The sequence below is a fragment of the Podarcis muralis genome, chromosome 1 (assembly GCF_964188315.1).
Source record: "Podarcis muralis chromosome 1, rPodMur119.hap1.1, whole genome shotgun sequence".
Taxonomy (NCBI): domain Eukaryota; kingdom Metazoa; phylum Chordata; class Lepidosauria; order Squamata; family Lacertidae; genus Podarcis; species Podarcis muralis.
The window spans coordinates 72269650-72295887 of NC_135655.1; the positions used below are offsets into that span (position 1 = coordinate 72269650).

The window sequence follows — 26238 nt, forward strand, 5'->3', positions numbered from 1 at the left end:
CTTCAATTTCCAGGTTTTGTACAGTAGTTAATAGACACATGCACCCTTTATTGCCATGTAAGCCAGGGTGGGCAGAGAACAGATCTGTGTTATTTAAAGTAAATCAACAAGGATTAATGACTCCCTCCCGCTCCCAAATACAGCTAAAATGAAAGTCAGGGGGTACAGGTTAACCAACAGTGCATTATTGTAATGGTCCCCAAGACTAAATCTGATCAAATGGACAATGTGCCCTATAACTGACTAAACTTAGCAAGGTTATTGTGAATGGGGGGGGGGGGGGTGATAACTGATCTGCAATTCTAAGCATACATAGTCCCCCTGAACAAAATGGGCCTTATTTCTTCTGTATAAGTATGCAGAGGATGAGACTAGAAAACAAACACACATTTTATCCCAACCTGCTACTAACTTCTATGCTTTTATTATAAATTAATCTTGAAAGTACACGTATGAAGTTTCCAGCTACATTCTACATTAGACAAACTTGAGACTACAGCAGTGGCATTCGTTACACAAATGTCTGTAGCACCCCCAAAAAAGTGTTAACACAACAAATTTTATTTAGCCATCAGCCCACAAATGCAAAAGGTTTACAGAGAATAGAAAGTGCATTAATAAAGCTAGTCCTTACCAAAAAAAGGAAAAAAAAGAAAATATATTATCCATTCAAAATATTTTACAAGTTGAATGATGTAATAACTTATTCTGGCCACTTACTGATTAAAAGGAAAAAATAAATGAGGATATGACCACTTGGACTACGCCACTCTTCCCTAAGCCATGGGTCAGTAGAGATCACTGAGTCCTGCCGTTTTTCTTGCTTTCTGCATAAGTGCCCGCAGCTGAAACTGCTTGCGAGACAAGAGGCGGACATGCTGAAAAGAAAAAACAGGCCAGGGTAAATCATCTGAGCACGATCTATAACATTTTAATTTGATCAGCTTCAATGGGGTATCTTCGTTACTGATAAATGGATATTTAGGTCCAGATTTTGAATTTAAAGACAACTTGAAAAGATAGATACCATTTTGATTGGCATTTTCTCTTTGACTGCATGTCCCAATAATTTCGAAGGTGTAAATTTTGACATTTTTAGATTCTTATAAATTAACTTTGTGTATTGGTGCATGTAACATATACCAGTGTTTCTGAAACTTGGGGCCCCAGCTGTTGTTGGACTACAACTCCCATAATCCCTGACAACTAGTACTGCTAGCTAGGGATGATGGGAATTGTAGTCCAACAACAGCTGAAGACCAAAGCTTCAGAAACAGTTTACTAGACACATGCAGTCACCCACACAATAACTTGAATCAGCCAAAATGGGAAAAGGTAAAGAGGACATTTGGTTGGCCATACAGTTACAAGCACATCCTCAAGACCCAAAAGCTGAAACTGATCCCACAAAACCTGACCAGACAGTGCATTAAATGCCTCACTCAGACCTGTTACAACAAGAATATATACACAGTGGTCCAACTCATCATGGGAAGACAAGTTATTCTGTTCTACAGGCTTATATCTTCCTGGCTGTCAGGTGTGTAAGGCTCTAAACTACAGTTTTGATGATGTGTGAGAGAGATAACAATAGTCACACTCTGGTACCATCCAATGCACTTGAAAAACCCTCCCCTCTTCCCTACATTTGAAGAGGCCTTAGTTAAGAACTAGGAACACAACTATTGGTTTCAGTGGACCAGGAAAAAAAACTACATGAACGTACCTTTGAATATTTTCTCAAACCTACCTTTAGAAAGATATCAAGATCAATAACTCCACGTCTCAATGCTTCACCCAGGTAAAAGATGGTATCTTCAATGGCATTTTCCTCAGCATACAAGTTCAGAATTTGTTTGTAAAGTGGCGCTGTAGGAACAATAACTTCGTCTATGTCATTATTTTCTGACTGACTCTCCATTTTTTCCAAGGCAGAACTCAGCTCTTCATCTTTCTTTTTCAGGAGGTCAATGTTCTTGTCAACTTCAGCCTAAAATTAAAAAAAAATATAGGTTTGTTTTAAGATGCCTTGATACCTATTTAATCAACACCCTAAATTTCCTTTTAAAGTCCATGGGAGTCCCAGGAAAGAGGTTTCCCTCCTGCCCTCAAACATCTATTGCATGTGAAGAAATTACCCCCACGCTGCTCTGAGGGCAATAATGGCAGAAAAGGTGCCTGCCTGGGGAAACTCTCCTGTTCCCATAACATACCTCTGGAACGGGGTGGGGAGGGAGTACATGGTCCTGAAGCTGGTGTACTCAGTTTCCCGTCCTTTTGGCACTAGACGGGAAAACGTGGTGGTAGGCAGAGTGGGCAAAGGACAGGGTAGTTGCAAAAGGAAAAAGCCAGGATGGGTGCTACAGCACCACCTTCTGCCCTGCCAGCATAAGGCTGGCAGGACTTTGGGTGTGGCCGTTTCTTTGCCTCAGTAGGATTGCTCCGTAACACTTTAAGAGTACAGTGGTACCTCTGGTTAAGTACTTAATTCGTTCCGGAGGTCCGTTCTTAACTTGAAACTGTTCTTAACCTGAAGACCACTTTAGCTAATGGGGCCTCCTGCTGCTGCTGCGCCGCCAGAGCACGATTTCTGTTCTCATCCTGAAGCAAAGTTCTTAACCTGAAGCACTATTTCTGGGTTAGCGGAGTCTGTAACCTGAAGCGTATGTAACCCGAGGTACCACTGTATGTATGAGAACAGCATTTAACTGCTTATTTGGATGTTCTCAAAATTTCACCATTCCTGTGCTATTGACCTTGTAAATAACCATAGAGACAGGACAAATAATTGTAATGTCTCTGCAGTTTTAAGACCACTATCCTCACTTGCAAATAATGAATCAGTGGTGAGGAATAGATGGCTAAAAAGAAAAGGGACAAATTTTTCATTTCCTATAACTGCCTTACCTACCACACAATGGATGCCAAGAGCTACAGGCAACAGAATCTACTGCAAGGAAGGAAATGTTCCAGCTGCTTTGAGCAACCAAAAAGGCTTCGTTGTTGTTTGAAAAGACATGGGAAGTCATGACATGAGCCCAATGCTTTTAATTGCTTAAAAGGAAAAAGGCCTTTTCGTTTGCTTACCACTTCCTGGTCTAGGCGAGTTACCATCTCTTCAAGCTTTTGGTGACCTTTTTTCAAGTCTTCCTCTGTGCGCTTCAAGGCATTGAGCTCTGCCTGGGCACGGTCCATTTCTTCTTTCATTCTCCATCTCAGCTTATCACTGACTGCTGAAATAAGCGAAGCTCGAATGGTATCTTCACTAATGGTGCCATCTCTGCTGGGACCTGTACAATAAGATTCAGTCACAGAATCAACCCCTTCTACTTCTAAGGAGATTTGTAGGTCATGACAATCTGTTTGCAAAGGTATTTGAGGCTAAAAAAACTAGAGTATGTTAAAACAGATTAATTTTCAGACATAACATTCCAAAAGGTGTACCCATGAACTTCTAAGTTGCTTGATAATCTATTGTACTTTCCCAATTTAAGGAGGTTCTGCCCATCTTCTCACAGAGTGCAACTGTGAACTTGAACCAGCAAATATTTTAAAAGCAACCATAGAGCTTTCACGTGTTAGCTAACTAACACATTAGCTAATTATCACAATGAAAAAACATCGTCCTTGAACACAGGTTTAGCTCTCAGCCACTCAAACTTTACTTTGGAACACCCCCAAATTCAAAATGTTTTAATGAAAACACAGAATGCTTCTGTCAGATTACTAGCTCTGGTTATTGTTTGAGGAGCACTGAGTTGAGCTACAAACAATGAAACACTAGTTTATTTTTTATACAAATATTTCTTTTGCGTTTGCATCAACCATCATATAAAATATCTACAGTCATTTTTTATCACCAAGTTCACATGAAACCTCAAATGTTTGCCATGCACAAGATGGTCTTTCCTTATTAAAACCTTTCCTTCCAAACACTCACATCCACAAATTCACATTGCACATTCAAATCTACAAGTTTTTCCCTTGTCTCCTCACAGACAACACTGTCTGAAGAGTTTCCTTACATGGAGGACTTGAAATTTTATAAAAATGAATGCCCTGTCTTAATCACTACCGTTACTAATCTACAAATATATTTTAAGAAAGTATTCAATAAACTGTGTAGGTTTCCAAACATCAAAATTATATCAAACCTAGCAAGAATTAGCAACAGCACTCTAGTATAAAAATTGTATTTTACCTTAACACACCAACTCAAAGAGCCCCACAGGTTTCATATGCAGCTTGAATTTGCCGCCATCCATGTGTTTCTCTTAACATTAAAACTCTTCTTCTTACAGTCTCTTTCACAATTATCAGTCCATTCTTTTTGCTTTTGAGGTGTTCCCACTGCCCCAAATAGCACTTAGTATGTAGAAAGTGTGGTATGGGTCCATCCCAGCTGTTTCCTGACCAGCCCACCTGCAGCAATTTTGTCCACTCAGCAAAAGTAAGCAAAGGACGGAAAATGTCTGTTCATGCTGTCGTTTCTGAATCCGCTCTGTCTTGCTGCTGCTTCATTCACTCTGGTGGGATCTTCACGCCAAAACAACTTTATGGAATCACAGTCTCTGATTGGAACTTCCGACTCCAGACTTGGGATTTCACTTTATGAGGATACATTGTTGATTCATTTTCAGTATTTCATTCTTCCTGCTTTCATTTTCTTTTCGTTAAATGGATATAAGCTTCTTATCTTCAGAATAAAATTAATGACGGATTTCATTTCTTCAATGTCTTTAAAGTCCAATTACCAATTTCAGTGAACACCAGATGATTTTTATTTGCTCTCATTTCCATTCTTGTCTTGGGTTCATGTGCAACAAAGTTCAAAGTCTGACGCTAATGTCCGTTATGTTGATCACTGCTCCCTAAAGTCTTTCTGCTCTTCTCTTGAGTATGTATAGGCGTGGTATCATATGTAAGGAACACTGAAAACTGGTGTCAGATAAAGAAACTCTTCTGCATAACAAATGTTGAGCAATTTAAACCAAAAATTATTTGAACACAAAACATTATAACAGCTCAGGGTTCTGCACATTGCTGATTCTAAACATTTGTGTATCATCTGAGTTCCCCCCACGAAGCTTTTATCCCCCCCCAAAAAACCCAAACAAAAACACCTCTCCAAACATTGGCATTATTAATTTTCTATTATATTAAATGTATATTAATTATACAGATTTTAATAAGACATTCTTATGGGACAAGGGGCCCCAAAACATCCTGGAAAACCTCCAAAAATGCCTCCCACTTTTACATAATTACTGGTATGTAATTTTTAACAGTTTCAACTTGAATTATATGCATATTTCTGAAGAATGAACAGGCATACAGATAGTTACGCTGATACATGCTGCTAGATGTATACAATTTGTAAGGCGAGCTCAAATAAAGTCATCAAAACTCATGTTAACAAATTCCCGCAGGTTCCAAAATGACAGCTAAGAAATAAGCAAAGGCCAGAGCCAACATCCTTAGAATTGTTGTTGCGTTGCTTTTAAAACAAGCCATATTCTCATTAAATATAAAAGTTGTTGTTAAAACATTTATTCAAACACTTGTGCAGCAAGAAAACGAGTATAATACCAGGATATTGTTTGATATTCTTTTAGCTTTAGAGGGGCACCATGGAATGTGTTGTGTCATCAAGTGCTGTCCCAACTACTGAAAAGACCCAAGGCAAAACAGTATGTAGTAGACGTTCTATAATATAATCTCAGGTGATTTGAGTGAACTGCAAACATTCAGACGTTTTAACTAGCCAAACATAGGAGTGTAACTTAAGTGATCTAAGCAAATATGTTTATGTACATCAAAAGATGTAAGCCTCTAGACTAGCTGCTATGTGGTAGGACAAATGAAAACAAGTATTCTGGCAGATTTAAGGTAGGTTTGCAGTGATGTCAGCATGTGATTATCTGCATTGCCAAATTCCAAGGAAGCCTGGTAGATTGGGCAGATGAAAATGTGTAGAGCCCATTTCCACAACATAGTGATAACAAAAGCTTTTGACAGGTGATTTGTATTATTTGGGAGCTATGCAGCACCAAGTGCCTGAAGACTACTTTTCATATTTTGCCCCCTTATCCATCAAGTAAACACACACTTACACTTGCTCCTAATAATAACAGCAAAGGCTACTTTTGGTTGAATTTGAAGTACCATGTCAAATCACTAAAGAGGTTCTCTTAAGTGTCTTTCCCATTCACCCTGTGTTGCATATTCCTGTACCTGAAGACAGCTGCACGCAAGAGTTTACTGCAGAAATTGGTCCTAAATTGCAACATGTTGCATCATTTTCTTCTGAGTGATCTAGATAACAGTTTCAACAAAATAAATGAAGGTTCTGTTCTGAAACTATCCATTTCTGTGTTTTCCGTACCAAGTTTTATCTTCTTCTACTACTGTCTAGACTTGTCCTGTTTAAAACGAATTATTCAGAGTAAGAAAATCATGAAGGCAGTTTCAAAAAGTAACTTAACCTTATTTTGCTAATCCCCTGCTTCAGAAACTGTATTAAAATAGGGCAACAGCAAAAAAACAAAACAAAAAAACAACCCTCAAAAAAGAAAAACCTGAACAAAACGAACAAATCACTTGGCTCAACTGAGTAAGCTGTGCTAAAGAGGAAGGTAAACACTGTTCAAAGCAACTATGGGTGATATCAAATGTTACTCATTCAGAAGTAGACCCATCATTTAGATCAATGGACTTAAGCCCACTTATTTCAGTGGGTCTACTCAATGCTAATTTATCAGTCTATATGGTCATCCAGAAAATGATCTTGAAAAAGCCAGCAAAACAAAATCCTATTCAAGTGCTAGACCCACACTTCCATCTCTCTCTGACCCAGGTTTCTTTCCACCATAAGCATATATCATATAAATAGATCTTAGAACCAGTTACAACTTCTTGGTCAAAGCTGTTTATTTATGAAGCTTTTGTCTAGAGCTTAAATAAAGTCAGAGAAATAAGTCTGCATGTACAAATATATGGTTTTAGATGTACAGAGAACAAGACAGGCTACCACCATATACCAATTCATACCAGGAGCACTTGATTTGAAGAGCACCTTCAAGAACATGAACCCTTAACATTTTCAATCACTTCCATAATTAGCCACCCTTAGAGAAGAGTTCCTGGCATGCAGCCATACGTCCAAGGGAAAACTCAGACATTTAACCTTTGCTATACAGAGTCTAGTTTCAGAACTGACCTTATGGTACTGACCTTACAGTACTGCAGACTAGCAGTTGACTCAGACAGAAAAGAAACAGCCAAATATCAACTTGGCAATGGAAGAAACTGATGTTTAATTTAATCTAATAATGATGACTATATATCACCACCAGCAGGACAATGTGAAATGTAGCATAAACAAAGTAATAATGGTGTATTCCTCAATTATTAACTAGAAAAGAATTTTAATTATCTTTTCAGTTGACTTTTCAGGAGGGGTATGATGTCAAACAAAATATTAACACTGAAAGATGGAAGTGCAAGATTAAACAGACTAAATTGCTTTAGCTGTATCAGAACTGCCAGAGTAGACAGTCCATTTAAAAGGATTAATACATTGTGGAAGTCCATCAGCTGGGGGCCCTATAACCAGTTTGAATGACTTCCAGAAAATACTGCCTTACTAGGCCTGTTTAGTTGAACTTCAGGTAAGACATTTCTTCAGATAAGGTGGTAACCTCCACCCACAACCCACAAATTAAGTACCTTAAGATTAACACCGCCATCAACCCTTAATATGCAGCTTATATTCTTGAGCAAAAAAAACCATTCTCTGAGAATAAAAATTGAAAGGAAAGAACATTGATATCAGCCTGGGGTCAATCCTCACTGAACCTTTTACCAGGCAATGCCAGGAATTTAACCTGACACATCTTCAGCAGACAAAATATCTGCTCATTGAGCTATGGTCTCTTCTTTCTCAGACCCTGCTTCTAGTGGCACAACATCCAAGGTTGGGGAGCCCTCCATAATGGCCCCCATGAGCTGCAAGGAATTTCCAGCAGAAGTAAACTCCACCTCTTGCCCAGTGGAAGTGGTTTTCACTTGTGCATTGGGATCCTGCTCCATGATAACATAAGTGAACTCTGAACACCTGGATGTTAATATATTTACGGAAAGAAATCTTAGAAGAATGAACCCTGATATCCATCTCTACTAGTCTTTTTAGGGGATTCCATTCTACTTATATAACTGCTTACTTACCCCCCAAAGCTTAATTAAGTCTGCAAATCAAAGAGACCCTGTGGAAGATGTTGCTCTGCTCACTGCTATATTCCAGTTCCCCAAGAAACTGGAGTATTCCAACAAGAACAAAGATTTCTGAAAGGCCACCTTGTTCGTACAGATGTGCGAGCAAGGGTGATGCTGTGAGCTAACATGAAAATAGAAAAGCAAACTTAATATTTGTTGCTCATTCATAAACATGCAACATACTTGAAATACTATATACTAGCCATAAGTAAACCATATATAGTACTCAACAGCAGTGATAACTGAATTTTAACAGCCCCAACAAAATGAATACCATGGATCCAAAAAGTAACACTCTTTTGCATTTCCCTTGCATTCTCCCAGAAAACCACCCTTGAGAGTAGAGGGAACCTCAAGAACAGTATGAGATGGGTGGTGAGGAAATGCAGTTGAAGGGGGAGATTGGTAAGCTGCCTTGTGCAAGTAGAAGTCCTTTCAACTTATGTAAGACCAAGTCTGGATCCAAAGCTTTACTTTTATTTCATGCAGATAATGGTCACCAATTACTGGTACCAACAGCTCTTGAAAGTTTCACTTTCATAAAATTATGAGTAGTAGTAGCTTACTTAAACACACTATTTTTATACAACCTAAATATAGCTGAGGAAAGTATCACCATTTCTGGGATGTTTTGACTGTGGGCTGAATCAAGAAGTGTTTCAACAAGTACAATCAGCAACCCAAAGAACATCTTTCCTCAATCGTCTTTATAAAAAAAATTCACATCATTCAGTACTAAGTGTTCACTAACAAAGAATGTAAGGACTAAGAAATAAATACTACTATTTTATTGTTAGAACACAAATCTCCAAGTTATACAAATTAGATGGATCAAACAGCATTGCCCAACATCAAAAAGGTAGAAAAGATAGGCCCAGATCCATATTGGAACTTAACGTCCCTACTACAAGCAAGTATTCAAAATGAAGGCCATAGTCAGTTGTAAGCGCCTGCCATGTCCTTAAGGGAATGAGCTGGACTGCACTATAAACATGTAGAATTCTGCTCCTGTCCCTCCCAAAGGCTATATAGTTCTCCCCCAATCTAGTGGGAAATTTCCAGAGTGGTATGCAAAGAGAGGTTATGTAAAAAAATATAAATGTAATCCAAGCATTCATCTTAAACTGCAGTAAAGTTCAATTCTAGTCTGCTACATTCTATTCCTGTTGCCCTTGCATTCCAGAATCACATTTGTGCTAAATTTTAGCTTCCAACATCAACCTCCAAGATTGATATCATATTTGGAAGTACTGACCATTTAAAACCACAATACCAAGGAATCCAGAATTCGTCTGGATATTGACCTGATTTCAGAGAAGCTGGGAAGGTGAAGTAAGCCACTGAAGTTAAGCTCTCTCTTGTTTGTGAAAGGCACATTACAGCATAAAAGCAATTTACATAAAATGTGCTACCGAAACACTGAAGGATATTGTCTCATGTGGCTTCATTCACAACCAAGTCTCCTTAAGAATAATCAAGTTCACGGCAGGGTTCTTTTAAAATAAAAAAAGCATATGCTTCCCTGTAATTTGTTTCCTAGTAAGTACTAACAGTGATTGTGAAAAATGGTCGTTCTATTAGATTATATTTTAAAAGCAAATTCCGATGCAGGCTATCTGCCTTTTTCCCTGGAAAGGTGACACAGTAATGCCAAAGCAAAACATGGCAAAACTGTCATAGTCACTGTCAGACAGTTCAACAAGCTTCAAGGTAACCAGAATATGAAACTTCACACAGTTTTAACAAGTGCCATAATAGCTCTGGGCAGTCATGATCTTTTGCAATGTCTTGCAGAGTAACATTTAAAACTTTCAGCGTCTAAAACTTATATAGGATTTTGGATGTGACATTCCTGGTTGAATAAGCCATGAAGGAGCATCTGGTGCAAGCATCTGGTGTTTATGCTGGTTTTAGTACTTTGAGCCCAGGCTCTTTAACTCAGTTTCCCATTATGTCTGAAATTGGGAGCACTGGCTTAATGTTGATTTACTAACCAGCATCTGAAATCTGATTAGCAAACTTGTATTAAACCTCAATTCCCCATTTCAGAGGAAAGTGTGACTTAAAAGCAGCTTGGGCTGAACCTGGCACACATGGGGAGGCAGGAATAAACTTGATGCTTATTCTTGCTTAATGAACTATGGTTTATTAAGAATTTTACCTCTGAGCCTGCCATATGTTAATAAACACTCATGAAGCATAAGTGATTAACATATAACTAGAGTAACATGTGAGTCCATGTATAATGAAGCCCTAATGCTTCAGTTTGTTTTCCTGCTCTAGTCAGACTCACCTTTTCCAAAGTTACATATTTTTTATGACGTATTTTCTGATCTACCCACATAAAATAGCTTTGTAAGCTATTACAGCTCCCATATTTTAGGTAGCTATCACCTCGTGCTATTCACTGAGCATTTTTCGGATGGGAATATCAATCAGGGAAACTAAACTGCTTGGCAGTGTCTCTAAGCACACTGTAGAAGCAAACTGAATTCAGTGGGGTGGGGAAGTAAACAGAATTTTTAAAAAAGTTAAATATATCGGCAAATGTCTTACTGCAGTGGTTGCAGAACAATGCCACTAGCAATTACATTACTAAATTAATACCCACCACCATATTAACAGTGCAATTCCACTGCCTGAAAATTCAAATTACCACCGTTCACAACTTTCTAATAATCTGTCTGTAGAGACCTTCCATACTTGCTTAAACTGAAATCTATTATTCCTTCTCCAAAGAAAAAGTTAGATCAAAGTCTCCAAAACACTTAATAAATCCAGGTTGAAGACATCTGTGCCACTTTCAGACAAGAGAACACCATTTAGATGGAACAATCCTGGAGACTCTGGGACAAGTGAATCGTGTTTGATTATAATCCCTCCAATACGTTCCATAAAACTGTTGATTTCCCGATTTACTCTCTTCCTGCTTTTCTCCATAAATTCATGGGACATATCTTGGTTCCATGCTTTGCGGGGTACAATATTAGACCAGACAAGGATGCTGTTCTTGAATGTTATCTTAATATGTATTATATCTTTCTTCATTTGTCTTATGATATCATAATCTGCGTATGTCCCAAGGTCATTTCCTCCTAGATGGACCACCAATATATCAGGATCTGTTAGACGCCGCCGTGTGCGCAATAGGCTGGGTATCAACTGATCCCACGTCATGCCACTCTTTCCTAGCCAATGTAGTTTGGCATCCTCCAGTCGAATGCCCAACTGTGGGCCAAAGCTTCTTTCAAGTGCTCTTTTTTCTGCCCAGAAAACGTAAGAATGACCACATATCCATACCTGTTTCTGCTTTCTTCTGCCATCTGCTATTAAGAGAACAAACATACATTAATGCTTCATAAATTTTGTGGCCCAAGCACCTCCTGAAAACTTTATTCAGTGTTGTTTGAATTATTCCATGTAAAAATCAAAACATGAGACACCTCTATCTTAAAATACATGGCATAATAATCCATAAAGTCAACTCTTTATTTGAAGATTGGTGTGTAAAGTTTACAGGTAAAAATGCCTGTATTCAAGTTATAAGATCAATGGAAAGGAGTGCATGTTCATGTGCCCTTTTGATCAATCTTACAAGAGCAACCGAAAATATCTTTTCTAAATAAAGTTGCTAACAATCCATTTAGATCTTGATAAAGTATATAGGTTTGATAGACGTGCTCTACTCAGAATGAAGTTCTTCCAGATGTTTTCCAAAATTAACAAAAGGTCAGGAGCAGAAGTCCATACCTTTCAAGCAGAGCAAGCAGAAGAGAAAGCTTCAACTGTTAAGAAAGCCCAGGGAGCAGAGTTATACTTCTCTATTAAATCTTATGTAGAAATTTATGTAACCATTTCCACGCTTTGCCTGACAGGATTAATTTTTGTTGCCACATTACACCTCCATTTCTAAAAATTCATTTTCTGAACAAAAAGCTAGAAAGCTTGCACTAGGGATAGATCTTCTATTACTGCCCTGAAAGAATAGTAATTTGATCTCTTCTAAACAATGTAGACCTCCAGTATTAAACTACAGAAAATTATCAGTTTTATATTTTCCCTGCAATTTTCAACTTGTTTTTGTTTATGAAGTCTTTTCCTGACATGCAATCCAGTCAATTTTATAATTGTAAAAATGGTTTTATTGTTTTTAGAGTTTGCATCTTTTGTATTTGATCTTATTGTACATAGCTTCAATAGCATATGGCTCTGAAGCAGTCCATAGACCTATAAAATAACAATAACGATAATAGCAATAGCTCAACAAAAGTGATGATAATTTTTGGAGTTCAAATATATTCTATGTGACATTGGACAAGAAAACAGTGGATGATGATGTGGCTAGGGATCTTGCAGTCTTTGTGCTAAATAATAATGTGCTTTCTAAATTATACTCTTTTGAGGGTTTTCAAGTTTTTGCTTATCACTAGAGGCAACAATACTTTCAGATTCTTAGGACTTCTCTCCTGAACTGGTTTGGTAGTTCTGGGCTAAGTAGTAACACAGGTGAGCAAGCATTTCAGCACCCAAGAATTACACTGAATGTGAAACAGAAAAAAGCTGTTGATTGGCACCTTTAGCTTACAGATCAACAAACTGCACAAGATGAAGATCTGGTGATGGTAGTTGGGCTACTTCATGAACGGCACTTCTACACTTGCATCACACACAAAAAGAGTAGAAAAAAACCGCAGTTTGGGAGTGTACTGGAAAACACGATGGAGTCAAGGATAGCTTGGTTCACTTCCAGTTAAGCACGGAACTCAACTGTATTTTCAGTGCTACTGACTCGACAGCAATCAAGGTTTCTTCAGTTCACATCATCCTTAGGTACTGTTCTCCATCCTTGGCTGACATAGCAAAAGGCTTGTAAATAGGTTGTAGTACTGCCTCTTGGACTGCAGTTACTCCACACTGGCTACATGCCTCTTCATTCTTGTGCCCAAATGATGCTGCTGTTCAAGTTCCTGGTAGGTACATTCAGTGGTGTGATCAAATGAAACCCACCCCTTTCTCATCATTGAAAAGTTCATAATACAAGATCATTTCCCCCAGTTAATAAGAACATAATAAATATGTAGGCTTAAAAAAAAGAGGCTTCGGGCTTTAATTTATCTTGGACCTGCAAACATAATATTTTCAAACACATGTGAACTTCATTACATAAAACAGTTCAATAAAAATGAAATTTGTTGAACAGTGAAAACAGTTAATGATTGTTCCATAAGTAAAACAATGGAGAGAAAAAATGAACATCTAGCATGATTAAAGTGTAATGTAACTGATGTTTTTGCCATGAGGCACTTAATGCCCATCTCAGAAATAGGTGTATTTGGATTTGCTTTATGCTGTATATTTAGAATGAGCAACCTCATTACATTCGGAAAAAGACACTTTCAAAGCTACTCACCCACAGTAGTTACAGGAGGCTGAGAAGGGTAGTGTTGTGTGCTAGTTGTTGGTGGAAATGATCCGCTAGGGGGAGGGTAAGGATAGCTTGGGTAACCACTTGAAAGGGGAGGGGGAGAAAGACACAGTGTTATGCATTCTTTAGTTAATATTTCCATTCATAAGCAATTTTTTTTTTTTACATTTAAACAATTTATAATAGACAAACAGAATTTTAAAAAGAGCCACTGATGCAGATATAAATGGTCAGAGTAATATTCAAGACCATGAGAAATTTGTTGTCATCCATAGGTTTCAGAGGTATCAATGTTTTAATCAATGTTATTCAAATATGTATAAATAAATTTCAAGTTCCCTGATCAAAGTTTCTTCACATTTGTGGATTAAAGCTGGTTGAGGCACTCAGTCAAATTATTCATGGTTCATTCTGTTAGCAGTTAACAAGTTTGTACTTTGTTGCATTATTTTCATTTGAAAAGGTCTTGGTGGTTTCATTTACAGAGGGGAGATTGAGCAGGCTTCTGCAACTGCCAGAGCATGTACACATTTTAGAGTTTCTGCATGCTAAGTTACTTTCCTCACAAGTTAGTGCCCTCTATTTCCACTCAGTTGGTGCCATGCACTCCGTTTTCAGAATCAGTTATATAATGCATATAGTGATGGCAGAACTAATAAGCCATCAATAGTAGGAAACTACAGACAATAATACCACAGGATATGATAAGGGTAGATACAATACAGTACATGTGTGGGATTTCCACACTCAGAACTGTGTCTATTGTAAACAAGCATTACTGTTTATTTCATTGTACTAACACTAGCCAACAACAAAAAGAGAGAAAATGAGCCGATGTGTATAAATAAAGCAGTCTTCAGCCCTCTTCTGTCTCCATACATTAAAAGAACATGTGCAAAAGGTAGAAGCGTATTATATCAAGGCTGGTGTTAGACTTCAGTAGACTCTCAGATTGGGCCTCTCTCAGTTCCCTTGCCCAACAATGTGTCCTCCCTTGGGCATTCTGCCCACCAATTCTGCTGCTACCAGTCATTTCTCACTCCCTCTGGTTGTGCTTATCCAGCAGATGGCAGCAGTGTTTTTGATGGAAAACAGGCTACTACTCAGCTCTGATCTTCAGCATCAGATGGCTGCCATCTCAGAGACCCCAAATGCAATGCACGTTCGTGAGCACTGCATTTTGGGGGTCCTGATATGGTGGACACCCACCATGGACTGGAGTTGAGTGGTAGCTAGGCTCCCATATGAAAATGGCACCTGCTGGTGGATGGTAGTGATTGGTGCATTGGACAGAGACCCCAACGGTGGTGGAAATGCCAGGCAGGGTGTCAACCGGGGTAATAGCAAGACTGGCATCAGCTCCAATGGGGCCCTGCCAGAACACATGGGCTGCAGCAGTTGCTCCAGTACGTTGGGTTCTAATCCTGGGTTTGTTTTCGAGTTGCTCCACCACCACTGCCCACACTGTCTATTGCTGGCTTCACCCTCAGACTTATACATATTGGGCAGAAAGTCTGAAGGGGAAACTTACACACGGTCAGCAGAAGGTACACAGGCTTCTCCATGTAACTAGGAGTTCTGTGGATGTGTGGATGCAAATTTTGTGGAGGAGCCTGTGTGCATTAAGCTGAACTTACACACATTCTCCCAACAGATCTTCTGCCCAATGCACAAAGGTCTGGGGGATGAGCTGGAGGGAACAGAGACATCCGAGACAGAAAAAAACATGCATAGCTGTGCACCCCCCTGCATGTGTTCTTTGAGCCCGGGAAGTCTAGGTTTTTTATATATAAAAGGGCTCTCATCAGGAGAGGATGCAGCCAAATAATGTTAAGAATGCAGGAAGCAAGCGGAAAAGTTTTATAAAATGGCAAAAACGTGAGTCATTTTAGAAGTAAAGGTTTACAATGACACCAATTTTGCTCACTATACACTTAATCATTGCTTTACTCAAATGAAGGGGCCTTAAATGCAACCAGGGTTTTTGATGACTGTATTTAAATAACAACATATAAAAGACCCTGACTCAACACCCAGACAAAACTGAACTCAAGATGAATGGAATACAAATCTAATGCTTTTAAAGTCCATCACTCTCAATTTCAGAAATGGGCACAACATCACATTGTCCAATATTGCCAGTGTAGTCTATTGGATCAGCAGATTCAGCAAACTATAGCTTACCTTGGGTTAGGTGGTGGTCCAGGAGGGAAATGAGGCATTCCACTTGGCATTCCTGGCATATAGGAAGCTGTGCGCAACAACAATTTCAAACATTTTAACAATTTAGGATAGTATTGTTCAATTATATAAAATGATCTTTACAAATAAGTAGTTAAAAATTAATTGGGTTGCCTCTACTCAAGGTAGATCCACCAAATGAATGGAAATAATGAACTTAGGTCTATTTCTTTCAATGGGTTGAGTAGAACTTAGTTGAATACATCGCACTAGGTTAGATCCAGACTTCCTGTGAGCAGAAACCTTCTGGGGGGAAAGGAAGACGCAATGTTTACCTATTCCTTCCTGCTATTTCTGACCCCTGAAAGTTGTTCTGGAGGACAAGGGGAGAGGGGCATTCTATGGAAGACCATGGAAGTTGGTGCTGAGACAAGAGGCAACAATCACTTTCCCAAGTCTCCACTGAACCTCAGTCCACTTTTGGAACAGAAGCAACTGTTTTATTAAAAGAATGACAACTATTTATGCAGTCCATTTGTAATTTCTACAGTTGTAAAAGTTATTTTTTAATAGCCCACATGAAGAAAATGCAAAAGGAAAGGAAAGAAAAAAGAAGCCTTCTTGACCCCTGCCCCACCTTCAGAATAAGCAAACAGCAGCCCAGGAAACCATTCCTGTTCCTAGTCTTCCCTGTTGTGCTTGCACTTATTATGCATTTCAGTTACTTTACACTTGCTGCATAAGCCAATTCAGAGTGTTCATTTATCCCATTTTTTCCCTTACACATATTCAAATCCATAGGTGGAGTTCAACATCACATTATTTCAATTGTTCCCTTGGTGCAAGTGTTTTTGCTTGCTTGACAGAACAATCTCCCCTCTTCTCCTCCTGCAGTCTGGGGTTTTTTCCTCCCAAAGCGGATAGTGTGGGGAGACCCCGCCGTGCTACTGGGAGTCCTTCCACTGGCTCCTGCTAGTACAATTGTTTAGTACTTTAATTGAATCCAGTCCTATATAACCAAGGAATCCTTACAAACAAGCCATTATTAAAATGAAGCAATTAATCTAATAATAAAGATTAAGATGCTCATACTAAGAGCTGGATCTATAGAGTTGGTTCCAGGGAAAGGGTCCACTTGCCCCCTCCTCACCGCTGCAGCTCACTACACCCCTTCCAATAATCACCTGAAATTTGGGGAGTTTCTGGAGTGGTCCAAGATTCATTAAGTATAAGTAACACATCCCACACTCCAATTTAAGACAATTGAGACTGCACTTTGGGGCTTTCTCCATTATGTTATATCTCTCACTGCACCAACTCTACATGCAGTGCAATGAAGAGTTCTGGAGAACCTGAAAACTTGCTCACTATTAATATTACATTTCCAAGGGTACTAATGAAGCTATTTCCCAACAGTGGTTTTGCACACCTCCACCCCCCACTGACCAGGACAGCTACCTATGATTTTTAAAGTGATGGTGTCAAAGTATCAGCATTACTTTCAAGCTGCCAATATATAGCTTTACTAGTTCTGAAGTCAAACTCCTGGCTATTCTATATTTGGCTGACACCTACTGGCAGAGATGATATTCTCTGGTGGTAAAAAGTACTGTACAATGAGAAAGCCTTTTGCAATGCTAAAATGGCAGAAAAGAAAGCAAATTTCCTTGAGTGTTCAGCATTGGTACATCTAAAAATGACAGTTTTTTGTTCTATAAAATGAATTTCCCTACAATAATCCCTGTTTTCAAACTGGTATAAGTATACATTTCAATTAATGCCCTACACATCTTGTAAAATAGAACAGTAAATTCTTGCAAAATAATTAACAGTTGTTGGAACAGCTTTTTCTCAGAAGTTGAGAGCAATGGAACATAAAAGTGTCATTATTAGATACCCAAAAATTAGATACCAAAGTGAGTTTTTAATTTGACTTGCAATTAAAACAAAATTAGTATAAAGGATGCCAATATAACTCTGCTAGCATTATAAAATAAATAAGTTTCAAAAACAATGACATATGAAGATAAAGGTACTGATAATGGCAAAATATTAGCATAAATAATGTTTGAAAATAGATCAAGAATCAAATGAATTGTAGCAATGTTGTTGAGTTTGTAGTGTGGGTGCTAAAAAACAACATATTTCATGGAAATTTATTTATAATCAAAACAGTTATTAGGCAGCATGTTCAAAATATCTAGCCTAATTCTCTACATTTAAATAAACCAAACTCTGAGCTGCTGGTAGCTGAAAAAGATTACACAGAATGAATATTGGCTATACAACTTGTGCTCTGGAATGGGCAATTGGCAGCAGGGATACTTTATATTTTAACCAACAACATAATTACATATTTAGAAACTGATACTACAATAACTAGATCCTTTCAGCAATACACCGTGCCATTATTCTACTTGTTTTCATTGCAATTTGCAAGTATATGGGGTACAAGGTACTTACAGTTTGGTGGTCCTGTTGCCTGGTAAGGTGGGTAGGCTGCTGAAATGGTAGGCCGAGAGAAGACTGGAGGTTCTTCTCCAAACACCACAATCATCACTTGAATCAAGCCAATCAAATCTGATTGTGGCTAAGGGGAAAGCATAGAAAAATCTCTTTGCTTTTTTAATCCCACAGATTAACAATGACAATGCATCCATCACCTTGTCAGTTATAGGTGGTCATTTGGTTACTCTATTTGTAGGTTTTGGTCAAGTATATTCCAATTCAGGTGCAATCACTATCTGATGAAAATTAAAGTGTAGCATATCACTGAGAAAGTACTGATGAGAATATGAACCCTAAGCCCATATTAATTATCGGCAGCAATTAGACATTTTATGGCAGGCCACATTTCAATTGCAGGCCTCATGAATGGAGATCAAATATGACAAAAGCAGTAACACAATTAGTACTGTGTAAGAGTGCTAAGGTTTTACTCAACAGAGACCCCAGTTTCCCAGTGTCACATCTTTCTGCTCTAACAAATGACCAAAGGAGAAAGCAGAATGTTAAACAAAAGTGCTACTTAAATGAAGTAATTTAGGGCTAATGGTTAAGAATTTTATAATTGTACTTACGTGTTTCCATTCATGTAGATATGGAAGGTATATCTTGCCATTTGCATCCACGTGCTTCCCAGTTTTAATTGTCATTGAACTAGTTGGCTTAACAAAACAGATGGGTGGATTGTATGGATATGTATCCAACAGCCACAGACATATTGGGATATTGTATGTGTTACCTGAAGAAGTTATTTTAAAAAAAAGATGAATGCATTATTATTTTCTCCTCCTGACAATATATTTTAATGCTGTGAAATAGGAATGATTACAAATGCTGTCCTTGTAGTGATGGAAGGCCTTCTAACCTCCACTAACAGAAGCAGGCTGCCCTCCAGTCCACTGTTCTGGAAGTCTCCTTGAGCCCCTCTCCCAGGGTACATGCAGTGAGGGGGAAATTCCACTGCACACATTGTGCTAATGAAAAAACTTTGTTGGACGCTGCACAAAGAATAGGAAAATCTCCTGTATGTGGCAACACAAAACAGTTGTACAAAGGTCCAAAACTAAGAACAAAGCATTCAGAACAAGTTAGTGACCAAGCTGATCAAAGTAAATGATGTAAGCTTTCAAGTAATGTACTGGCAATCTACCCAAGACAGATACATACCTTTGTAATTTACAGGAATGGTTCCTGTGAGGCTCATCAGTTCTCTTGATGAACCATCATTAAAAACTGAAAAGCAAAAAAAAGTGTTATGCAACCTGTTCATTTTATAGTCAGATAACAAAAGCTGCGTGCATGCTTGACAAAATAGATATATAATCTCAGAGACTACTTTTCTTCAAACACTTCTCTATATACAAGCAAGCATCTTCTAGGAAAATGAACTAATAACACCACAAAATAAGAAATGGTGAGCAAATTATTGTGTGACACAGGCAGACCTGCTCTATACAATTCTTGCATCTATGGAAAATAAAGCTGCCATAAAATTGCTATTGTAGTTGTCAGCCTTCAAAGCAAATATTTCCAAGTCAAGTGGGCGGTGGCTGTGGTACTCCAGATATTGCTGGACTACAATCCCATCACCTCTGATCATTGGCTTTGGGAAAAAAGGTTTCCCTATTACCATTTTGCCAAAAAGCATGTCTCAAATAATTAGCACAGTACAGGGGTGACTAACCTTTGGTCCTCCATATCTTGCTTAACTATAATTCAAATCTTCTCTGACTATTGTGTTTGCTAGCTAAGGCTGACTGTAGTCTAACAAGATCTGGGGAACACCAGGTTAGCTACCCTGGTCTAATAAGCTACCTTATTTCTTCTTTGTCATAAAATTTCTTACACAAAATATGATATACTGATAGGAAACTGACATAGGCTAGCTAACAAAAATACTGCACAAAAAAGAAAAACATAACATAAAAACTCACCATATCCATCCATTACAGGCTTGAGGTCTTTGTACTGGGTAATAACACTGACAGTTTCCTGAACAGTCAAGTCTCTGTACTTGTACTAGGGGGAAATAGATTTTTGAAAAACTTAAAAGCTTCACAAAAGACAACTTCCACTGAAAACATTTAGACTTCCTTCAACACAACTATAGTGACTAGAGAACAAGATCTGCAGTCTTCCACAGCAGGTAAGATACTATAACTACTTTTTTATATAGAACCACTTTGCTGAATTACTGCCAGAGATTATAGAGTAAACTTGACCTGCCAGAATCAAGTATAAGTGGTATGTCATGATGCAAAGTGAATCAAACTCAATTCTACAATTACGATGCTCAAGTGAAATGAGACTGTCCACAATCCAACATGTTTTTTGTCTTGTGGTAAGCTGACGCAGTTCTACAAACAAAATGAATACACTTATGAATTAATGTAGACCACTGAACAGATTTTTAAAACTGTTGATGGCAATGAAATAAGTAGAGGATTGTGTCTCTATGACAGAGGCACATATTTAGTCCAACATCTCTGCAAAAACCATCTTTCTCTACCTCAGCCATCCACACACAGTGCCAAAACTGATTCCTTCAAGCTCCTCTTTCAAGTCCACTATCAACTCTGCTCACCTACTTGAGCAATCCCAGTTCACAACTCCTTGTTCTTAAGGTCTCCTTGTATGGGAAATGCAACCAGAAGACAAAAATGTATCAAGGAGTTAGTGATCTGTTCCTTCCCCCTCCCTTGCTCTTGTTAAGTTTTTTGATGGTGTGAGACGGGTCTTTAATGGCCTGAGAAAGTTGGGAGGAGGTGAAGCCCTACACACAGCAGCCTTCATCAGTTGGAAGGACAGTGCTGGGAACCTTATTTGACATTGGACATTGTTTTGAGAAGGTGGGGGTGGCTAATGGATGATCTGCACATAGCCAGTCTGGCAAGCCACACCTGCTATCTATAGTTTGGGCAGAGTTTCTTTGAAGCTCCTGATTGGCTGCAGGGCTGTGCAAAGTGAGGCTACCTGGGGGAGTCGCTTTGCCACTTCTTAAGGGCTTCTAAATGGCAGATTGAAGCGCTTGCTTGGTATATATACATTGCTTGCTGTTTGAGAATAAAATCTGTAATCTTCCCATTCACTTGTGTTTTTTGTATTGCTTCTGAATCTCATTTTAAAAGAACCACCTTGCCTTTGGTTGTAAGACCAACAGCAGTCAACTTCTGTGGCCTAGTTGCTCAGAAAGCAGTACCAGAGTTTGCACTGCCGCCGACACCTGCCTTTATGCATTATAATACAGATTTACGGTAGTCTGTGATCTGTGACCATGGCCAAGCAAAATCAGCTGTGCAGAGCCAGCTCAGCTAGCAATGTACTAGTGACTTTGTACCTTTAAGTCAGTCACCAACATTCACGTCCAATTAATTACCAATATATTTATCTGAAGACAATGAGTTATGCAGCCACAAAGAGAATAATGCAACAATTAATATTTTAAGAATTATGAATAGTATCCATGTTCTACACTGCACTAGCTCAACATTTAGAATGCTCTTGAACAAGTTCAAATATTCAATCCTATGGTTTATCACTAATTTGATAAAACCAGTCTAAAAAAGGGAGGAATTCAGTGTCACACTAGAACAAACATTCTATCAGTGAAAGCATTTCTACAGAACAATCTCCCCCCCCCCCCGTTCTGGGGGTTCTCCTGACCCCCCAGCAGGATAGGAGAGAGAAAGTCCCATTGCACTAGTGGAAGCCCTTGTGCTAAAGGTAAAGGTAAAGGTACCCCTGCCCGTACGGGCCAGTCTTGACAGACTCTAGGGTTGTGCGCCCATCTCACTCAAGAGGCCGGGGGCCAGCGCTGTCCGGAGACACTTCCGGGTCACGTGGCCAGCGTGACAAGCTGCATCTGGCAAGCCAGCGCAGCACACGGAACGCCGTTTACCTTCCCGCTAGTAAGCGGTCCCTATTTATCTACTTGCACCCAGGAGTGCTTTCGAACTGCTAGGTTGGCAGGCGCTGGGACCGAACAACGGGAGCGCACCCCGCCGCAGGGATTCGAACTGCCGACCTTTCAATCGGCAAGCCCTAGGCGCGAGGCTTTTACCCACAGCGCCACCCGCGTCCTAGCCCTTGTGCTAGCTCCCGCTAATGCACCCACTTAGTTGAATCTGGCCCAAAATAGCATAGTGCTAGCTAAGAAGCAAAGATATGCAAATTTCTACTCATAATCTTTAACAACAAAAAGCTGACAAAATACTGTCCCCACCCTCAGTTAGAAATGTATGTTGAAGGTTAAAATCACAGGTGTCTAATCAGGCAATGATGCATTCTTACATTCTACTTCCTCCTCTTCATTCAACTTGTTACAAAGTAATAAGGTGGTTTTGCAACTTACTTGCCAATTAAGTATAGAATGGATCAGAAAATGACTCAGGGGAGAATATGCACATTAAACCTGCTGACTACTTAAAGTAGCTTCATCCAACTAAAGGATCAGCTGGATGAGTAAAACTGCTGTCCTACACACATTTACTTGGGAGTAAGTCCCACTGAACTCAACTGAACATGAGATGTAAGGCTCAAATTTAAGCATGCTTACAGCTGAATTCCTCTACGTTTACTCAGAAGTCAAAACCAGGCAGATAGCCTTCTCAGTGGTGGTGCCCGCCCTGTGGAACGCCCTCCCATCAGATGTCAAGGAAATAAACAACTATCTGATTGTTAGAAGACATCTGAAGGCAGCCCTGTGTAGGGAAGCTTTTAATGTCTGATGTTTTACTCTGTTTAATATTCTGTTGGGAGCCGCCCAGAGCGGCTGGGGAAAACCAGTCAAATGGGCGGGATATAAATAATAAATAATAGTAATAATAATAATTACTACTACTACTGAATTCAATGAAGCTTACTCACATATAAGAATCAAGATTAGATTAAAATTAAATGGCACTATTTAGGTTATTCTGTAAGTACTATGCATAAAGAAGGAATAAGAGTTTGTGTTTTCAATAAACTTAATTCCACTGTAGCACAGCAAGTAAAAATACAGTACGAACAGCTTCATTTATTAACAATTTAACAACAAACCTACACTGAACTTTGCAATTCAACTGAACTTTGGTTTGATACTGATACCAGTTTGGCATTCTCATCCAGGTTTTATCATGAATCTAGTCACCTTTCATCAATGTTCAGAGCCTTTATGTTCTACGGATTTCAGCAGAAGAATAAAGAACATTTAACAACCTTCTCCAAATGAAATTCCCAGCACAAAAATGTTGCTTATACAAGGAATTAGTGAACTAAGCTGCTGGGTGGCATCCTTTTCTTTGTAATTGACAGACACGTATTCCTATAACCTGGTAAATTTAACCCTATAGTAAATTTCTTACTTTTTAGTGTTTTAAAATTAAATGTTTTAACACTATCCAAGTACCTTAGAGTCACTAAAGCTCCCAAGTAAACTGTACCCAGCTGCTGCTAACAGAAGGGACGCTAGGTCAAGTTGTGTTAATTCACAATTTGGGCCCAAAGTACCTTTATACTCAAGGTATTTTGAGTATACTTTTGATCACTGAGATTCTCTGATGGTAACTAACCAACTCCTTCACCAACCTGAATGATCTCTGCTCACTTGCTGAGGTACACACTTATTTTAAAAATGTAGTACAGTAGTAGAAATAGTAATAATAATAATAAAACCAAATTTGTGTTTATTTAGACTTTAAAAACTCCTAAACTACTTGCTTACTAGTTTCCATGATTCCTTTAGCTACTAAAAGCTTAGTCGTACCCTTCTTCCTCATTTCAGAACGGAATTTAGCTTTAAATAGGCCACAAAGGGCAGCAAATGACTCCGGAAACCCACAAAAACAAAACACCCAACTGAAAACTTGGGAGAGATCGCAACACGCCCATTAATTTCCTGTCATAACTAGGGAGGCCTCAAAGAGTTAGCAAAAGGCGTTGGGCGCTAAGGGTGATCCCTTTATGGACTCGACAGACCAGGGACAATTTCGGCCTGGTCTTTCCCTTTGCGGACTCTCAGGAGGATCATTCTCGCGACCCACGAAATTAGAGACCCTTCCCATTCCTGCTGCCAGAAAGCCGGCCTCGTTTATTCGTGTCTGGCTAGGATATTTTTGTGGGTGCCCCCCCCCCAGGCAGCAGGAAGAAGGGAAAGATAATGCCTCAGGAGGAAGTTTCGCTCGGGAAGCGGCGTGAGGTGAGGGGAGAGGGGCGGCATGGAGGCCCCGCCGGTGGGCGAGCGCGGAGGAAGCCCCGAGGCTGTTCCCCCCCGGCAGAAGCCCGCTGGGAGGGGCTCCCCGGCCGGCCTCGCCGTTACCTTGCCAAGCATCTTCTTCAGCTGGCTCTCCGACACGGCCATGGCGGCGGCGGCGGGGGCAGCGGGCCCTGCCGGCCGCCGGTGGTCGTCGTTCCGCGCCCCTCCTGCCGCTCCTCCGACTCCCCGCGCGAACGAGGAAACCTGCCCCGGCCTCCCTTCCGGTGCTTCCTTTCCACCCGTTTCCGCTCGGCGGCGCGACGTCACTTCCGGCGGCCTGGTGCCGCATGCGCGTGAGCGTAGACTGCGGTCACTGACGAGCCCATAGAGATAGCAACGTGGAGAGGGTCACGCAGGCGCCGCCTAGTTTTTCCTTATTCCCATATGGAATCTCAGTTCTATAAAAGCACTGAAAGTGAATGGAGCATAAAATGTAACCATTCGGTTGAGCGCTGGGTTGGGATGGCGTGTGTGTGTGTGTGTGGGGGGGTAATTTAATTAGACTTTCACCTTTCCCTTTTTTCTTTTTTTCTACACAACTGGGAGCGTTTTGTGTATGTGCTTTGCTTTGTGCAGAGAGAGAAGGAAGTACCGTATTTTTCCGTGTATAACACTCTCCCGTGTATAAGCTGCCCTCTATTTGGGGGGATTCAAAATTACGAAAATACCCGTGTATAAGACGATCCCAATTTCAAACCATTAATTTCAAGTAAAAAATCCTCGTTTTATGCACGGAAAAGTATGGTAAGTCCTCTGTACCGGAAATGATAGTGCATAGCTGTCAACTTTCAGATTTGAAAATAAGGGATCAGCAGCCTTGAAAATAAGGGATCAGCAGCCTCACCTGTCCCGGGGACAGTCTACGGGATATCTAACAATCCAGGATAGCAGCGGGAAATGGCGCTGGAATAAGGAAATTTCCCGCAAAAAAAGGGAAGGTTGACAGCTATGTGATAGTGGCTGATTGTAACATCTGCTCCATTCAATAAAACGTTGGGACCACTGACTGCTATATGGAAAGGAAAGGAGGGTAGTTCATTGGGAGATCAAATGTTTTTCATGCAAAAGGTCCCAAGCCAATCCCCAGCACCTCTATGCAAGGCTGGGAAAGACCTGCAGGGTTGCTGCCAGTCACCATAGACCAGGGGTCAGGATTGTTTGCCCCTCCAGATGTTACTGAACAACACGAGACCAATGGTGGGTCTGATAGTCAAGAAGGTGTTTTTTGCACATGCTGTACAGGGAAGTGAGGGGCAGGTGGGGCTTGTCGACTTGGGAAGGTAGCCCGTCTAGGAGAAGAAAACCTCTGGTCCTAAGCCTCCGCTGCCTTGCGGGATATTTTCAGGAAAAGAAAAGGCTAAGGAGTAAACTCTAAGGAGAAACCTGGAGCGGAGTCCCTAAGACGGTTGGATGGCTCCTTGTATGCCTCCTCCTGGCAACTCCTGCAGCCAAGCTGGTGCCAAATGTATTGCTCCGCTTTCATTTGGACCACGTCAGCAAAGCTGAGAGGAGGGTCTTGTCATCTGGGCAGCCCAGGACCTTCATGCACACTTGCACCCCGGGGAGGTCACTTTGGTGCTGCAAATGCAGCAGTTCAGCTTCAGCCACAGAGGCCCAC

The 26238-nt window shown here is 39.9% G+C and overlaps 1 protein-coding gene across 3 annotated transcripts; it reads right to left on the minus strand.

Moving 5' to 3' along the window:
- Nucleotides 1-402: 402 nt before the first annotated feature.
- Nucleotides 403-24873, minus strand: TSG101 (tumor susceptibility 101). 3 transcript variants are annotated; one of them, XM_028733019.2, is made up of 10 exons: nucleotides 24684-24866; nucleotides 20320-20404; nucleotides 19553-19618; nucleotides 18961-19124; nucleotides 18344-18470; nucleotides 15884-15950; nucleotides 13685-13782; nucleotides 3088-3290; nucleotides 1751-1990; nucleotides 403-878 (listed from the first exon to the last, which is right to left on the minus strand). In XM_028733019.2, exons 1-10 carry the CDS (start codon nucleotides 24723-24725, stop codon nucleotides 789-791), a joined length of 1182 nt encoding a protein of 393 aa, XP_028588852.1. In that variant the 5' UTR covers nucleotides 24726-24866; the 3' UTR covers nucleotides 403-788. The 3 variants fall into 3 exon arrangements, with proteins under 3 accessions (XP_028588852.1, XP_028588842.2, XP_028588832.2); XM_028733009.2 differs by lacking the exons at nucleotides 403-878; nucleotides 1751-1990; nucleotides 3088-3290 and adding an exon at nucleotides 9048-11597 and having other exon boundaries at nucleotides 24684-24873; XM_028732999.2 differs by lacking the exons at nucleotides 403-878; nucleotides 1751-1990; nucleotides 3088-3290 and adding an exon at nucleotides 9048-11600 and having other exon boundaries at nucleotides 24684-24873.
- Nucleotides 24874-26238: the final 1365 nt, after the last annotated feature.

Bases quoted from the DNA above. Each gene is read 5' to 3' on its own strand.
- TSG101 (XM_028732999.2), bottom strand. From the start codon at position 24,725: ATGGCCGTGTCGGAGAGCCAGCTGAAGAAGATGCTTGGCAAG. The intron at 19,125-19,552 runs GTATGTATCTGT...TAACTTCTTCAG, and splicing joins CATTCCTGTAAATTACAAAG to GTAACACATACAATATCCCA. The intron at 18,471-18,960 runs GTAAGTACAATT...CTTTCCCCTTAG, and splicing joins ATCTACATGAATGGAAACAC to CCACAATCAGATTTGATTGG.